The sequence below is a fragment of the Tinamus guttatus genome, unplaced genomic scaffold (genome assembly GCF_059628265.1).
Source record: "Tinamus guttatus ecotype Peru unplaced genomic scaffold, ASM5962826v1 Tinamus_guttatus_pri_ptg000033l, whole genome shotgun sequence".
Taxonomy (NCBI): Eukaryota; Metazoa; Chordata; class Aves; order Tinamiformes; family Tinamidae; genus Tinamus; species Tinamus guttatus.
Genome location: NW_028288567.1, coordinates 4,816,904 through 4,835,895, shown reverse-complemented (window position 1 = coordinate 4,835,895; position 18,992 = coordinate 4,816,904). Strand labels below are relative to the sequence as shown.

Below are 18,992 nucleotides of genomic sequence, written 5' to 3'. Positions count from 1 at the left end.
TACATTTTTCATATGTATAACAAAATACTAGTCTGAAATAACAATTAAAAGCAGGATAAGAAAAAGATTATGAGAAAGTTCTTAATAAGGAGATAAAAATCTGTTACAAAGTGCCCTTCACAAAACACTGTGATATCATACAGCAACATGCATGTAATCATATCAACACCTCCAGACAAAACATTTGTTTAAATTCTGTAATATTAAAAACATTCGACACCTAAAGTGAGTCATGCACACACACAAAAAAAGGCTTTTCGTAACATCCACTAAAAAGAATTTAAACCAGTTCATTACTATTTTGGGGTAATTCTTAGGAATATCCTCAGGGATTTTTTTCCCCACTTCAGCTTTAATAAATATCACAACAATTAAAGTTTTATTTAAAGCAAAAGTGCTTGTGCATTCAAGTGTACATGAAATATCACATATATAGAAACAAAAGAGTAAGTATCAATTACATACCTGCCTGAATTTTGCACGAGCCTCTTTCTCTTTCATTCTTCCATGTGCAACTAGATAGTCAAACACCTCTCCTGCACCAGAAAGTGATAAAGCATCAGTCCTACTGTCCAGGTTTTATCTCTGACTGTCAATTACAAGCAAGTATTACTTGAAAACAAGCTTTCCTGTTCTCAAAAAGGAGAGTAATGGAAACAGTCAGGAGAAAAAAAAAAAAAAAAAAAAAGCAAGCCTTTTTACTGCTTACATTTCTTTTCAGGCATATAATTCAGGATACATAAGAATTAAGCCCTTCATTCTAAGTCTTCTCCAATGGCCCTTTATAGCCTTATTTTAAGAGCACTAAGACAGTGGAGGGGAAAAAAAGGAGTGAATGGTGATTATAACGTTGTATGTATAACACACTGCAGAATAGACAGCTTCCTACACATTTTCAGTGTATCTCTATCGGTTTCACTTACCAGTATGACCGTTTTTAATGAAGCTGCTCAGAAGCCTTTCAGCGTCTCCCCTCTGCACTGTCCCAACAGCCCTTCCTAGGCCCACAGGAGCCCTGTGCCGGGCTCCCCTCAGGGGCTCAACGTTGCCCATCCAGACAATAAGCAACCTCCCATGATCAGTAGTGATTTTTATGATTCTATTGAGCATCCTTCCCAAATCCCTTACTTCTACGCCTTGAAGTGCTTTTACAAACATGTTCAAGACAGAAGGAGGGCCTAAGTACAGCAGACACATACAGAGTGGAGTTTTTGCCAGAATTGGCACCAGATTGATTCCCAAGGCTTCAATTATAAATGTCAGAATCACAGCTATCCTTAAGCCCAAGCCAAACAGGTTACTTCAGAAAACATTATGTGAGGGAGAGAAAAGTCTGTCCAGAGAATTTGGTTTGGATCCCTGTAAAAGCCCAACTGGAATGGCCCATTAACCATAAATTCCTCAGATTTTCCAGCTGTTCCCAGGCACACAACCAACTCTTTTTTCTTTTTTTCCATACTTCAGCTTATCCTATCCTTAAAGCAAAATTAAGAATGCACTTACCTCCACTGGCATATTCCATTACCAAATACAATGTCTTTTCAGTTTCAATAACTTCAAATAATTTTACTGCAAGAAAAGTGAATGAGAAAAAGATTGCAGCAGGCGACAAAAGCACAGCACAAACAAAAAAGCCTTATTCATGAAGTGAGTATAATTTATTGCCAGCAATGACACTAAATCATGAGAAAGCTTGACATCTTTTAGGTTAGAGTTCTTTTGAAGGGAGAAAAAAAGGCAAATTAATTTCTAAATCACAGCTGATAACAAGGCATATTAATTTACAGTTCTCTTGGAGTTTATGCACACTACAAACAAGTTCATGCTGAAATTAGTGCTTAATTTGGCACAGACTTTCTTAAGATCATACAGACCTCCTCTCTTTCTCTAGTACACCGTTTCAAGTGAGAAATTTGAGGAATTGACCAACTATAAAATGAGTGGATACCATAACTGTTAGAGACTGAAAGACTTTCCTCACATTACAACAGTTGCCACTTGCACTTAAAACCACCCCTACTACCCACCAAAATACAACAAAGGCAGAAGCTAAGAATGCTGGAAAAGCAACAAACACTTTAAGGGATAAAAGGGGAGTGCCTGGCATGTAACTACTCGTATGCCTCGTCCATACCTTGTGTGCAACAAGCCCTCTGGCCAATTCAGGAACATTAAGTGTCTCTGGAACAAGACTGTCCAGCCCTCCTCAGCCAGAAGAATTGTCATCACAAAGTAGGGCCCTGAAGCTGTGGGGCAGGGGAAAGAACTAAAGCAGAAAGGGAAAATTACATGCTTTGTAATTCTAATTGTCTGGAAACAGCAGTTTGAAGGAGTCTTTTCTAGACTGAGCTAAAGGGAGTTTTGCTAGCTTCACCTAAGAAACTATTGATTTTTGGCCTCAGAAGAATTCTTAATGTAAAAAGAGGAAATCTACTCCTCAAATGACCATACAGCGCTCAGCACCTTTTATTTAGTGTTGCTGCTTTCCTTGACTGGACGCGTTATCCCCTAAGAGCAAAATTCTTGCTTGCAAGCAGTGTCCACAAGCTGCTTCAGACAGCAAAAATAAAGTGTTTACTGAATGCTTACTGTCCTGTTATTTCTAAAGTGTTCAACAAAAGCATAGCTGCAGTGCACATTTAAAATAAAGCCAAAAGGTACAATGTCAACAGTTAAAAAGTTTGCAGAAACATAGGACTCCTACCAATGTTGGGATGATTCAGTATCTTCATTATTCGTACTTCTCGAAACAACTGTTAAGGAAGCAAGACACATTTTTAAAGAGTGTTTACTGAGGAAAAGTTACTTTACTTTGTAAGCTTTGTAAGAGGAAAAGGAATAGCATAAATCACAAATATTAACATACCATATTCCAATGGGTAGATAAATATAACACACCGTGAACTCCAGATTATGTAATCTGCATCATCCTATACATTACATAGTAGCAACAGTATCATAGAATGCTTAAAGTTGGAAGGGGCCTCTCGAGGTCATCTAGTCCAACCCCCCTGCACACGCAGGGTCACCTAGAGCACATGGCACAGGACTGCGTCCAAACGGGTTTTGAAGATCTCCAGAGAAGGAGACTCCACAACCTCTCTGGGCAGCCTGTTCCAGGGCTTTGTCACCCTCACTGTTAAGAAATTTTTCCTTAACTTCCTATGGAACTTTAATCTGTAGCAGTACCATAACCTGATAATAGCTAGGACTATATCAGCTAGTTATCAAAAATAGACTAATTTTACAAGGTTTGGACAATCAGATTCTGGTAAATTTTATATTCTTTGTGGAATAACAAGTTTTAGGAGTCTCTGACCACTGCCCATAAATATTCAAGCAAGTTATTGCTATTTCTTCATTTCTTCTCTTGGATGTTTTTGGCCACTGGTAATCATATGTACGGAACTGTGGGTACAAGGTTCAGAACCGGTGTGTGTGGGAAAATAATCTAATACATCAATTTAAAGAATAGATTAGACACTAGAAATCCTAACACCCCATAGAGATGAGGTAGGACAGTTCACATTTCTCAAAATTCACAAAACTTGTTTTGGGTCACAAAATACACTTCCCTCCTCCCCAATAAAGGTCTGCAGTTTTAGCATTGATGAGTATCTGCCAAATGGTCCTGGTCATATAATTTAAAGGAACTGGACACTGGACAAAGTTACAGTGTTAAGTACATACTTTTCATGCCTTTTTTTTTTTTTTTTTTTTTAAACGAAAAGATGAAACTAGATATTACACATTGAAAAATCCTTGCATTTCTAGCATTCATGGTTGAACCAAGTAAGTAAATAAGTGAGGCACGACTAACCCAAGAGCTCAAAGGGAACAAGGCAAACCTAAAGTGCTTATACAGTTCTGTTAGCCTATACTCAAGGCTGGCAATACCACTAAGCTTGTGGGGTTTCTTTTCTTTTTTTTTTAGTTCAGTGAACAACATATCCCCATTGCCAAATCCATTCAGTACCGCTGGACACTCCACAGTCCCGTATTTCAGCTGGAGCTCAAGTAGGATGCTGAAATGCAAGGAAAGCTCATTGGCTTCAGCATGTTTAGCCATTTGGGAAACACCACATTAGGCCTACAGTCCTTCTGTAAGAGAAGCCTTGTCAAAGTGCATTGCTGCTGCTGCTGCAAACACTGATTTTTCACTCCATTTGCATTGTTTAGTCATATTTCTAAAATTCTGCATTAATTCTACAGATAAGGCTACAGGACAGCATATTTTTATAATTCAGGTTTTGAGAAAGTAATAGTCTTGTAGGTCAATAGTCACATTATTTAAGCATTTCGAGCTAGTTTACTACCTGCTTGCCTTTATATTGCTGTTAAATCAATTTCAGAAGGAAATAAACACTATAAAAAGATTTCTCTGGGAAAGCCACATTATTTCATGGCCTCATGTTCAAGATGTAATACACAGGCATATAACACTATGTGCTAGAATTAACAAATACATTTGTCTGGCCATACAGCCAGCTATACCCTGGAAAATTTGCCATCACTACTGTATTTTGTTGCACAAGAAGGTCTGTCAGGAAAGTGAGTATCGATTAGTCAGAAGTTACACAAATGGGAACCAGCTGATGGTACAGTATGATACCTTCAGAATAGCTTCAAATACATTCAGGCGAGTGCAAAACTAACTCAAACCAGAAGATCAGCAACATCCTTCATAAACTTAACAGTATTAACATTAGGAAAAAAATCTAGTGTAATTAGCACTTCCCTTCAGAAGCAGGATTAAAATATTAGATTTCTATAAATAAAAAGCATTTCAAATGTAGAAAAAGAAATCATTAAGAAATACAATTTTACATGTAAGTTGAAGCATGTAATCATTTCCAAAAACTTATGTATATTGCTCTACTCAAAACTCCCACTGTGTCTGGAATTTTACTAATTGGTTTAGGATTGAAATTGATTTCACAGTGACAAGAAGAATTGAAGAAGAACTGGTTTCACAAGTTCCACATAATAAGCATATTTTTTTCTTCCAAAAAGGAAAGGACTTGTTAAGAAACAAGCAAAAATGTCTCTTTTCTTTAAACAGAACATTACTGACTTTTAGCCTGATGCTTCACTACATGAATTAAACCATTACTTTTAACATCGCTGAACAGTAATATTCAAACACCACCAGGAGTCAAAATATGGTTCTAGGTATATTCTATACAAATGCCTCTCTTTTGGTAATTAAACTAGATCCTGTATTACATATCCTTCTGAGTAGGATACTGAATCACTATTATGATAACAAGACCTGAGCAGGTGCATGGTCCTAGTAGTCCTACATGTATGTCAAGAGGGGAAGCTGACTGCCTCTGCTTTCTAAAAGGAAGGAGATATTCCAAGGTAAGTTCTAAACAATCCGAGGGAGGTCATAATAAGGACTTGGGGAAAACGTTCCTGGTGTGGGGATGGCTTTGGGGCTCTTCCCTCCCACTGAGGAACTTTGTGCAAGTCAAAATCTGTTCACGTGTACCCAGAGCAAAAGCTGGAGAAGGCCTGAGCAGGAGAAATTGCCTTAGGTGACACTTATCCACACACACAATAACCAAATGGAATGACATCTGCATTACTTTAGTATTAAAACTTGCGCTAGGAGAGAGAGAAAAATATAGGAGTTCTGGCCATTAACACTATTTGTGTCAGTAACTACATATTCACAAATGGAGATTTCTCCAAGTAAAATTCACTAGGCCCCTCAATGGTACTTTTGAATACAGAGGAATACCACAGTAGAGATTTATTAAAGCGACAATACCATAATTATTTCCTGCTAAGAAAACCTTATTAATTTTGTATACATCTGGACAGAATATAGGAACTAGCTCTCTCTCCTGCTACCATTAGTAAAGCTGCATAATTATATGGCACTTACTGCTATAAGAAAGAGCACTTTCAGCATTCAGGCATACCCATATTTTCTTGGGCACCACTTCTCTCAAAAAGTCAAAGTACCTTCTGAGTTTTTGTTTTGCCCCTGCCACACATGTATTAAGACTGCATTTCACCCTCAACAAAGTGCTGCCCTTCCAAAAGTCCCTGCACAAGTGCAAACAGGTCGTGGTCTCAAGAGCTATAGCTGAGGACAGCCAGGGTGGCACTCATTCAGCAGAATTTGCACAACATGAAAATGCCATCCCTGCTTTGGGAATTTTCTCTTTTCAACGTATAGACTGGAGAGAGAAAGATTTTCTGTTCCCTCATTGCTGACATTTCTACTTGCTGTCAATTTGACATCTGCATTTAAGATTTACGATTTTAAATCATTACAATCAAACTAGGAATTTGCCAGACAATTAAGGCTTTTTATTTCTTTGAAGCACTTGGACTTGGGTATTTCTCTAGGTCATGAAACATTATTCAGAAGGATTCTTAAAAAAAAAAAAAAAAAAAAAAAAAACACAGCTCTTAGCAGGCAAGAGTAGTGAAATTGCTCCATATCACAGAATGGTTGAGGTTGGAAGGGACCTTTGGATATCATCTAGTCCTACTCCCCAATTTACTTTTTTTCTGTTTTTCTCAATGACACAAAGAACCTAAATTTTGGGCTTGTGATACATTTAAAGAAAATACAAAGAAACCTGCTGACCACCCCCTATCCTTTCTGCCCCCAAAAAAGGGGAAATCTGCAAATGCCATTTCATATTTAAACCTATGAAGAAAAAAAAAGCACCTTCTGCCCCACCAGCAATCTGCATAAGAGGAATGGACCATCTATTCCAGGAGCACTGCTAGTGAAGCCAGTACATGGCAATAGTTTGACACAGCAGACACGCAGAAAAGACAACAGCTATTCTGATACAAATTCAAGATATGATGGCAATTGCTTAGACCTGGCAAAAGCTCTAATCGCAACAACACAAAAAGCTGAGTTGGTACCGTGTGTTGCTATCAGGACAAATCCCACAAAATAAAGCCAATTCTGTCTCCTAACCAGGTGCTTGCTAAATACGTGGCAGACCACATACCCAGTGATTAGAAAACAGAAGACTGGAGTGAGTGTCCTTAATTTGCTATGGATTTGCTTACTTAAAGACGGATAGGCTCTGAAGCAAAAGTCAAATTTAAAATTCGGGAAGTTGGCTTACTTCTTTCCTAATATTTGAATGCATTAAATTAAAATAATTAGGACTGGAAAGTAACTCGTCCGTATGACATCTGTTAACAAGGTATGCCACTTAAGTCTGGAAAGCAGCTAAGGACAAATCAAATTTGCTTTCACACCCGTGGCTAACTGCAGTCCCACTCGACACCTCCAAGCAACTGAACTGTGCATTCAGATATTTCTGTTTACAAAACAGAGCACTACGGGCACAGCTCTAAGGCCTCAGCTCATTTTACCTATTTATACCAAAGCAAAACCAACAAGGTCTGGGCATCCTTTATTTTATACTGAGGAGAAAGGCACAAGGTCATTCCTAAAGCACAAGATCTCTACAAATCTATGATAATTAGTTAAGTGTGTGTCAAGAAATCATTGAAAGTCTAAAAGTTAGGCTGATCTGTGCAGAATTTCCAGGCTTCCGAACTCTGCAGGCTGCAGCCACAACTGGTCTACTCAGAAGTGTCCAAAACTAAAGGGGGGCATTATTTATGGCACTGGCTCACTTCAGTTTTCCCCGGCCGACACTCATCACAAAAGGGCGTGTTCTTATTGCAACAATTCTACTATTACTGCATGGTATTTCCCAACACTATCTCTTGATAAAAAACATCCACCTAAGAGTTCTAAATCTGGGAGAAGCAATAAAAGAACCTACCTTCCCACTTCCAAAACCTCCCTGGGCAAATGTAACAACCTAGAAGGCTGAAAAGTATCTTCTGTTTCTTTAAAAGTACGGAGTACAACCCTGATGATAACAACAGAGACATCAAAATACAAATAGAAGCTACTACTCTAAAAAACAGTTCTAAGTATATCCAAATGTCAAACTATCCTCCCACCCCTAACTTACTTTAGCAAGTGCGAGTTGCCTGACTGAGTACACAAAGGCAGTGCTTATGCTTACTCAAAAGCTTCCAGGGAAGCAAAATTCAGTTCCACTCAACATTTTTGAAGACATGTGTGAGCTGATAGCAGACATTTAAAGTTTCAAAGCAAAAGGAGGAAGTTACAGTCAAAATGTTAGAATAGAAAATGTTATACCAGCAGCTAAGCACGTTTTCCAGCATACGCAGTAGCTGCATGGAATAAAGCTATTAAAAAAGGTTGCTGAACCCACAGTACCATCAGATTTAGCTTTGGTCCTTACTTCTCTACAAGTTTTTAAGTGCACCTTGAAGAGCTCCTCTTGCTATCAGCTTCCCAGTCACAAGGGAGCAAAGGGCAGTACTGTCTTACTACATGACCATGTAAAGGCCCAGGTACAGTAAATACAAAATATTACTTGTGCAATGTGACTGCATCTTTTGTAGCTTATAAAGATTCCATTTATTCTTGGAATAACTCTTCACTAATTACTGGATAATTTGTGAAATAAATTTTATTTATTATTAAAACATTTATCCCAGAATTAAGTTTTGCATGCTTAGTATTTCAGAAAGTTTAACTTTGTGAAAAATTCCGATAATGCCACGAAGTATATGGCTTTCATAAAAATGAGGAAGTCAAAAATAAATGAAATTAGGATAAAATTTTGATTTTTCTTTTAATTGCATTGAAGTTTGTGCTTTTTTGGGTCTTTCAAAGGAAAGGACAAGCTGCATCACACCTCATGAATGTAATGACTTCTTACTTTTTTGTTGTTTTGTAGGTTTAACGTAACCTTGAATACCTCAGTCTTTCTGTGGAGTGGTTAATAGAAAAGTGTCAAAAGAGCACTACAGTTCTAACACACTAAATCTTTGTTTCAGTTGCAATGAATATTCATTTTCTCCATGCTAACACACAAGCTCCAAGCTCAAAGGCAGCTGAACTGCAGCAGAAGCTGAAGCACTGGAGCTTTCACGTACCCTAGCAAGGGTTAGTGCAGGGTGCAAGCTAAAACACGGCTCATTGAATACAAAGTAATCCATATTATTTTGGATTTTTTTTGACATGCAAATGAAATAACTTGACGATTTAAAAAGCAGAAATCAGGTACAGGGCATTAATGTATCCTTTAAAAGTAGTGCCTCAAAAATATCCCTTTTTTGGCAAAGACTTGTGTTCAACTTTTCTTTCCTACTAACTGCTTCTCATGAATTTGTACCAAATTAGAATTTCAGGACTTCACAAGTAAGTATTTTTGCAGATTTCCATGCACAATGTCCATTTCCATGTAAAGAGGCACAGAAAATAGCCAGAAGGATGTATATGGAGGCCAAAATTAAAAGGTCATGCAATGAAAACAAAAAACAACAACAAAAACCTCCCCCCCCAAACACACACAAGCAAAGCACATCTTTTGCCCTGTTACTAATAGACAAATTCATCTGGTTTTCCCATGAAATACCAAGCTACATGAACAGAGGACTTCCAAAGTACAGTCTGTCACCACAGCCTCAACAAGCCCCTCTTCACTGGCTCAATAACCATCAGCAAAGAGATTTGCTTCAATCAAAGCTGGGAGTTAATTCCAGCATGAGGAGGCTTTTGCACGGACTCTTCACGAGAAGCTGAACTTAACAACAGCCTCAACAACCCACAGAGAAACAAAAAAGCACACAAGAAATGATAGTTCAAAAAATATATAGCCATCAAAGTTGTTCTTAGTTGCCCATAACCCAAGCCACAAAATAAATGCAACAGCAGCCAGAGAGAACAGAAAAAAAAAAAAAAAAAAACCCTCTCCTTCTCTTATTCTATACTTAGAGACAGCAGCAGACTAATATCTGTATGTAAAAAAGACACTCCCAATTTTTTGGTAACACAACCTGTACATGTAGGACAAAGCAATTCCTCAGCTCCTCAGCCAAAAACAAAACATATGCGTACATAAATTGTGTATGTGAGTGTGTGAAGGGGGGAAGCTACAAAAATAAAACCAAACACCAGGGTTTTGGTAAAATCAGATGCTCTGAGCTGCCCCATCTTCGGTAAACACTTCTCACAACACCACAACACCTATAAAGGTTTCTGAATTTCTAACTACAGACACTAACGTGTAAGGGAGAAATCAGAACTTCTGTACCACCTTCAGCCTTTTCTTCAGTTCTATACACAAGGCATAACTGTCAAAGGTCCCTTGAGCTTAGCAAATATCTTATTAAAACTGAAAAAATACAAAATCAAAGCAGAAAAAACACATTAAAGCCATTAAAACTGGCACCCTTACGACTTGACAAAAAGCAATTATTACATTAAAGAAAAAACAAGAAAAACTGTTCTTTACAGGGTTGCATCTTAATTTAGAATGCAGACAAATGATTTGTGTGCTTAATTAGCCACTAAATTTATTAGCTAGGAATTGTACAGAGAAACTGCTCTCAAAACAAAGCGCAGATGCACATTACAGCTATGATGGCACTCTGCCTCCCAAGGTCATACATAGTCAATAAAGAAGTTTGCTTATGAAGGCAAAGGGCTGAAAGATTTTTTTTTTTTTAAATCAAGGAAATAAAAGGTAATAGATTAACGTAACAGAATTTTAGATGGTATGCTATGTTCTTACCTTTTGTAGACTAGTAGGATTTAGTTGGGTTTTATCTATTATTTTCACAGCAACCTTAAAAAAAAAAAGATTATTAAACTCAAAAATGCTTGACAACAATATATTGTATATATCTGGGGGGGGGGGGGGGGGGAAAACACACACACACACACTATATAAGTGCATGCAATCTGTATATATATACTTTTTTGGTCTACCTGGCCATAACATTTATCAACCTAAATTTCTCACTTATTAGAATGTGCCAGCAGCAGCTCAGGACTTTGCTGCTGGAGGTAACTATAAGGAGCCAGTTTTACATTTCTGCCAGCATTGTGGAGAGAACAATGTTACCCCGCCTGGTGCAAATCCACTCCCGCTAAAACCTGATGGGCTTCTACTGACAAGAGTTTTCCTTTGGTTCTGGAAATGCCTGGGGATCAGTGAATCCCACCCCAACCCCAGAATAAAACGGCCAACCAAACCCTGCTTTGTCGCAAACTTTTGGATCTCCCTCACCAAGAAGTTACATTGTAGCTTCTGATGGGTGGGGAAAAACCTCATCAGATAAATGAAACTGGTTATCCTGAAACATTCTCTTTGCATCTTACTCTGTGATGAAAAAAGTGGTTTTTTTTTTTATGTGTATTTTGAAGACTAAGCTAAGAACAACGGCAGAGACATTTACAAAGACAGTCAAAGAGTACGTAAAGTGCTTTTTGGTTTTGAAAGGCTTACCTCTCTTCCAGTAAGAACATGCCTTGCCAGTTTCACTTTGGCAAAGTTTCCTTTCCCTATCGTTTTCAGTAAGCGATAATTCCCAATGTGAGGGTGCTCTTCATTGGTAGATGTAATTGAGTTTCTACATCGAGGGATGTTTTGTCTGCTACTTGATTTGAGAGGCTGGACATGTGGTTCCGTGTACCCATCCACAGAGGTATGCTACAAGGCAAAGAAGAAATTGGGCGATTTACCTTCTTGGATTTTAGATAGTTGCAGCAAACTAGTCTAACAGCATTAAAAAAGTTTTTTAAAATTTTAGAAGCATAAGCAGTAACTTTGGATTGTGGCCTGTGCAGAACATGCTGCCTTTGAGGACAGTTTAATGTACACAAAAAGAATCTGCAAAAAGATTATGCCTACCCCAAAAGCAAACCTAGAGACATTCAGACACTAATCAATAACCATTAGAGATATTTTTAATGTGAAACTATGCCAAGCTACACACTACAGCACTATGTTGCAAATATGCTTGTCTAATCATAAGCAAATTTAAGTCCTTTAAAAAGACACGATAAAAAAATTGTGAGACCAGCTACACATCCTTTACTTGAAGTTACAAATTTAGAGGGTATTTGGAAACAACATTATGCTCGAGATTTTTTTTTAAATCTTTTTTTTTCATCTCAAGTAATACTGAGAAAATAACACTTCAAATAATCTTTGTTTTCAAATCTGCTTGCGTCTTTTTGTAAGACGCACAAGTTCTCATTCAAGTAATGAGAAACTTGCGTTATTTAAAAAATAATAATCTGTTATGAAGAACAAACTTCACAATGTCAAAAGTCTAAAGAGCTGAAAGGATGTCACACAAGTGAAACCTACATATCATCCCACGCACAGTTAGCAGCTTAAGCTGAGGCACCTCTGTACTCCCAATCATGCAAGGGGCAACATGTACCTGGGGCTTGGAAACGCTCCAGGTGGAAATCCAAGCTACTGAAGATGTTAGAGGGGTGCATTAAGTGTTTCACTGTTTCAAATATTTTCCAGTATCAATAGAAAATTGGTACAAATGTTTAAAGGGCAAAGTTTAGCCTCCAGCCTTTAAGTTGCACATTTTAAGGGAGGCAAGTGCTGTAGGTATCAATTCAGATCATTTTTTATTAGTTTGTAGAGGAAATATGTGCTTACTCACAAGTGTCTCAACTTCTGGTAAGCACAAAGCAAGAACAAAATATTTTCACTGTTTTCTCATCAGTCACAGTTTCTGTTAAAAGCTGGATATCTCAATATTTTAATATGGAGCACTGTCTCTTCACGGCACAAATATTTCTACATCTTTCACCTTAAATCACAACTTGAGAGTACAGCAGCAAGTTACACTGTTTCGCTCAACACACAACCTAAAATTTGTCTATTCCAATCTCACTTGTCTTTCCTTATACAAGCAATCCTTTTCCCTATATAAAACAGAATTTAAAGTGGAGCTTCCATCTCGCATACCTTTATGACAGACTGATGCCAAGCCCCTAAGTTTGCAAATAGTTGCACAGAGCTGAATGGATTTATTTCTGTGCACAAACAGTAGAAGAACTGACACAACCAGCAAATAGCTGTAATAAACCAAAAAGCCAGAAGGTGCTTTTCAAACACAGCAAAACTCTGTTTACATCATTGCCATCATTATTAATTATTCACTGTGACCAGGGGAATGGTCCTAAATTTAGTCTTCTCTCTATCTTTTAATTATCTGAGTGTCTCTGCAAAATACTACTTCACCCCTACTGCTTAATACATAGCTAAACTATTCTCCAAATTGTTGCACAACCAAGCAAGTCAGACACGCTTAGATTTTGTATATCAGACAACTTTATTCAACCATGAAATACCATGATAGCAATATCCCTTAGAAGCACATAATTAAAATACTTTCCGTAGCTCAGAAAGAGACGTTCATAAGGACAGCTCGAGGCAAGAAGCTTTGGAAAAATCCTGCAATAAGAGGCACCAGTCCTACATGCACCAAGAAGGAGCCCAATTAGCAATTCTGCCTCCTACCCAGGACCATTACTTCTGCGTTGCTAACAGCAAATATTAGAGCACCGAGAACACAATCCAAAGCACGTTTTGCAGTCTGAGCCCTGCAGCTTACCCATGCCACAATTAGACCTTCTTAGCTGATAATTGCTGCCAGAAGTATTAGCCACTCTAATATCAATTGCCAGGTCCAGACACATCATAGGGCTTGCTTACTCCAGTGGGTATCTGAGGGTATCTTTTAGATAAACAGTTGGACAGGCAAGCAAAGCCAACACCACAGGCAAAGGGAATGATAGCTTCAAAGGATGCGTCTTCTCAACACGGATTTAAAGGGGGAGTCAGTTAGTTACTCATAAGGACAAGGTAAGTCAGAACCAATATGAAGACAAAAGGGAAAAAAAAAAAAAAAAAGACAGGGAAAGTTCCTGGTTGTAGCAATTGTAGAGCTAGCCTTTTTGCCACAAAACACCAAAGCCCCTCAGGATGGGCTCTTATTTATTCCTGCTTAGATTGTCTTCAGAGGCACACAGATTCTTTCCAGCTATGCCTAAGAGTGCCAGAAAATATGCATAAAAAAGGTCACATTTCTCAGTTTGTGAGCCACATATGTATAATTTCTGCATTTGAACAGCATTGAATGCATTAAAAGTTATTTTTCTCAGTTTTGCAATAAGGCACTCTTTTGCATATAAACAGCTTGAAAACACAGGAATTTTAACAAGAAAACCAAAAACTCAATTTTATTAAAAAAAATAAACAAAACAAAAAGATAGTAAGATTAGAAAGTTGGGGGAAAAAAGTTAGGTAATGCAAGGGTATCTCAGAGTGTTTCCGGAGATCACTACAGCTGGAAGCTAAATTCCACAGCAGCACATACCTTTAAGTTCCTTCTTGTTTATTATATGCTCGTTATATATCAGCTAGTGCGCGACTACTTAAAAGTGTCATTTCAGAAGAACAAGATATCTGTTATCTCTAAATTCTGAGCTATCGTTTAGGAGACTGCGAACACATGGAATGTAAAACAAACAAAAAAATAAAACAATTCTGCCTAGCAACCTGTCTTTCCTGAAGTGTTTTAATAAGGGATGTTGATATTTTTCTAGCTACCTTTCAACATAACCGTGTGCCTGGGAAACACTACATCATGTATTACATACATCATGAAACTTGTCTCCTTACATGTTCAGTTTGTGTCAGTGTTGCACAAAATGCCTAACAAACACAGAAAATGACACGTTTCTTAAAGTTCAATGGAACTTTAATGTTGCAGCTTTTTTAAGATAGGTTAGAACTGAAATGGCACATTATATTTGCACATCAATCATGTACCCGAAGGAAAGCAGCCTTTGCAGGAATCTCAGCAAAGTACTCCCAGCACTGAGTTTAAATTAAGATTCAGCATTAACTGAGTAGAGCTCGGTTATTTCTCCCAGCCAGGTTTGCTCCTGAGCAGTTACATTAGCCCGGGACACAAAGCCAAGCTGACAGAAACAAAACATTACAAGCAAGTCCATCCCTCGCTCCCAGGCCAAAGGTGCCGCTTCCCTGTTTACTCAACACGGCCCAGCCCCAGCACGGCAGCACTGGGGCCACAAACTGGGCTCCTCCGCTTCACACATTCGTTTCCCAGCCACCAGGCTACGTTCTCACTGCCCATACGCAGCGCTTGGAGGGAGCTTGCATCAACAAGGGCCTCAGCTGCTCGCCCAGGAGGCCTGCAACAAAGGTCTCCACAGTCCCCCCCGTCACAGAAGCGCTTTGTTCTACCCAGCGTTTGGCATGCGATGGCCAAGGCCGTGAACTTGGCAGTGGATCAGCATTATCCATTCAGCGGCGGGCCCGCAAACGCACTTCACCGGTTTGGCAAACTTTGGAGTCCCAAGCTTTCTCCTGCTTGGATTTCTGCAAGTCAAATACCTCAGTGCAGCAGCCCGGCACGCAGGGGCGGTGCTGGTGAAAAAGCACCTCAGCACATTCCTCCTGACAGCACTGCCCCCCTTTCTGAAGCTCAGTTTCTTGCAGACAATTTTTATAGGCATAAGCCTGGTAACTGCTGTCACACCGTGCAAGGTAACCATAAGAGTGTACTCCTTCGTTGGCTAGCTGTTAACTGCATCCCGAGCCTTTTACTCCATGGATTACTTGCAGGTTTATTTTTAAGATCTTGGTCATCGATCAGCTCCAGGCCACTGACACCCTGATCGGTCCCCTCTGACCCCTTAGGATCATCCTTAACCATCCCCAAACTGATCAAGTTAATCTGTGACTTGCAGTTTTTCCTCAATTCCTTCCAATAATTCCTGCTTAGCAGCAGAAGTGAGTATGCACCCTAGCTTCTATAAGAGACTCGACCTCACTACACCAGACTGCTAACCTCTGCACACAAACCCACTGCTTTATAAATTGCTTCTTCCACATAAAACCACGATTCACTAACCCAGCTTCCTACGGAAGGTGATGCCAGGTTCCCAGTCTTGGCCTTTACCACACAACACTCAGGAAACAAAGGGCTTCTCAGAGCACAGATATGTACAGTTTAGCTTCCTCTGAAAGTGGTACACAACAGATCAACCAAGAAGGTTATTTAGCTTTTAAACTGTCCTTCCCTGAGAATTTATAGAAAATCTCTTAAGCGTTGACTGAAACTCCTGCCTTTCAAATACAGTTTGGTAGATCTGTTTCTCAGTTCCTGAAACAGAAGGGAATCTTAGAAATCACTTCCCCCGTGAGCCTGTCACACCTGTGGTTACCTGGAGCTTCATAAGTCACGCGAGCCGCTACTACCGCGATGGCCCCAGAGGCTGCCACCACCCCGTGAGCAGAGCCGCGGCCAGGGTGCCTCGGCTCGCGCACGGCAGGCCCCATCCTGCCGCGCTCGGGACACGACGCGAGGGACGCGGCCGCCCCACGCGCAAGGCCTGGCTTGGCAGCGGCTCCGCTTCACAGCGCGGGAGCTGAGAGAAAAGGGAAGGCAGAAGAGGACCAAGGACGTCCTCAATGGTCAGTTGTTTTCACTTTGTAATGACTTGCTGCCGGTAACCATTTCGTTTTACCACCTAAGACTTCTAGCAAGCCACCCTTAACCAAGGCCTTTTCTTTTGCTGCATCAGCAAAAGACTAAACTAAAAAACAAAAGTTTTTTGAAGGGTATTTGGCAGCTTCAATATCAAAACTAACAGACATTCAGATCAGCTTCTCGTGCATCACACAGAGCATTCAGTGCTCCACGCTGCCAGGTACAAAGCGTGGCACAGCACTGCACGGCACCAGCGTGCCACCAAATGCATCAGGTAGTGCAAAGAGGAGGGATTCACTCCTCTCCCAGGTAAGCTCCTGTCTGCACAAAAGCACAGCTTACTCTTGCCACAGGGATCTAGTGACAGTCCATGAAGGATATTCCCTAATTTCCACCAAAACAGTAATAGAGCACTAGTCACTGTCATTTCTCATCTCATACACAAAGTATGGGAGGACAAGTTAAAAAAGAAGATACATGATTCTTTTCATAGCTCCTTACTAATAGTTAAATGCTGCAAGATAGAAATTTCACATAAAAAAATAAAGCTTAAATAAAAAGCAGAAGTCAACATACTCAGTTGAAACAGGATAAACAAACAACAACAACAAAGACACACACACAAAGAGGGAAAGGGACTATATAAATCTTAAAATGTATACCAAGACCAACACATGCCATAGACAAAAGAGAATCAAACAAAATTAACTCACACCTATACCTTGTGCCTGCTCACATAAGCCTTCCGGAAGCGCAGAGTGAAAACAGACACACACGTACATCTTGAACCTGAAGTTACCAGGATCGCAAAACAGCGAATTTGAGCACAGCCGGTTCCAGTCAAGCATACAGGAACATTCACTAACTGATACTGTAACTCTGAAAAGCATATCTATGCAACTAAAAATATTGTTAAAAAAAAGAAAAAACTGAATATATGTAGAATGAAGTGAGATACTACACAAATCAGCTTCTCCCTACCTGTCTTTGAACCTTTCTTTCCTCATCTCCCTATTGTAAGAGTCTATATTTCACAACTCCAAATACAGTACCGCTATTGCAAGACAGAGTGCAATCAATTGATGTCCACATACAACGAAAATTCCTCTCTAAAAACATACATTTATGGCAGTAATAGATATACTTATTGTTGACACACAGAGCTAGCAAGTCTCAAGCCTCATGCTGTGCTTGTTACTATGGCATAGACAGCATCCAAGCTCTCAGCTACGGCATCTAAAGTGCTCTACATAGCTTTGTGATACATATCAAAACTAAATTCTCAACTTCATCTGCAGCCCATTTTTCTTACCACTGACTATGCAGGATGCAATGTTAACAACTTCAAGCACTCTAGGCCAGAAACCTGAACACAATGTGAAGTTACCCAAAATTCATGAAAGAATTTACATATGTAAAAGCATATATACAAAAAGTTCTGCAGAATATTGTAGCTTTCATATAAAGATACTAAGCTCATAAGCACTGTCCATTTTATAGTAGGTTTCCTCTCATTTTTTTTAAAGCAACGGGCGAGTCACATGCAAGTGTGGGGCTTGCTATCAAATGGAATCACACATACGTTTTATTCAAACTTTAGAAAAAAAATGCATTATTTTTCTAGTGAGGAATCAGATAAAACACTTCAAAAAATAGCTGCCTTCACTGCAGTAACTCGGGTGTTCAGCTGGGAACCAGCCAGAGCGTTTCCTCCTCCTCGTGCCCCCGCGGGCTCGGCCAGCGACGGCGCACAGACCCTCCCTGCCCTTGTCTCCTTTCGCTGCCCCTTGGCACCGTCGCTGCCATCTGGCACTTTCACTCCTGACTCATCCCCAGCGCACGAACATCAGAACATCTTCTTCCAGGGCTAGCTCAGGACAGCCGGGCCATACAGGCTGCGTAAGAGCCACTGCAAGCTGGCCTCACCCCCACCGCCATTACCCCAAACACGTGAAAATCAAGACGAGTCTTCCAAAAACATTGCTGGGGTAAAATCCCAGGTGCAATCAAGAGGAGAAGAGCAATAAGATCTTTTTCACAGAATCTTTGTACCAGTTTCCAATTACCTGTTACTCAGCAGAGTACTAGGAGCTACAGAACCAGTCTCACCAAGCAGAAATGTACAAGGCTTCCTGCTTTGTCAAAATAAAATAGTCAAGACAGGGCCATTCAGTTCTGAATGGCTTAAAGCAAAATTTTCAAACACAGGAACAGGTTTATTTACCATTTCATTTTGTTCCTTCTCACTTTGTTACTATGTATGTGAAATCTGATATGAATCAGGGTTTTTTGTTTTTCCTAAAAAAAAAAAAAAAAACACTTACAAGGGCAGGAATTGGGGAGGGAAGAGAAGGGCTATTCCTGCTGCCACTTCCTGAAAACATCTGAAACATGGCCCTTCTCAGAGGTCTTGTTTTTTTTTTTAATGTTTCTCACTCGCCACTGCTCTCAGCCCTTCTCAGGAGATCACCAGCTTAACCTTACCAGCCTTCACCAAGTCACTGCGTTCATGAGATCTTCAGAACTGCCAGTGCTCGGCTCCAAATCAACTCACTGGGAGCACCTTGCCCGGCTCCAAAAGCCGGGCAGCTTCCCGCACTGCTGTGGCACATCCCAGCATC

The 18,992-nt window shown here is 39.7% G+C and overlaps 1 protein-coding gene across 7 annotated transcripts in view; it reads right to left on the bottom strand.

Moving 5' to 3' along the window:
* The window catches only part of MARK1 (microtubule affinity regulating kinase 1), a 54,013-nt gene that overhangs the window by 22,467 nt on the left and 12,554 nt on the right, over positions 1–18,992 (bottom strand). For 6 of the 7 annotated variants that reach the window (XM_088532418.1, XM_088532436.1, XM_088532432.1 and 3 more), the window contains exons 2-6: positions 11,328–11,531; positions 10,611–10,664; positions 2,705–2,753; positions 1,504–1,569; positions 466–536 (exon numbers count right to left, since the gene is read on the bottom strand). In XM_088532418.1, the coding sequence (XP_088388544.1) occupies positions 466–536; positions 1,504–1,569; positions 2,705–2,753; positions 10,611–10,664; positions 11,328–11,531 (444 nt within the window). Of the gene's footprint in view, positions 1–465; positions 537–1,503; positions 1,570–2,134; positions 2,343–2,704; positions 2,754–10,610; positions 10,665–11,327; positions 11,532–18,992 lie in introns of those variants that run through there. The other variant, XM_088532467.1, reaches the window with a different exon arrangement.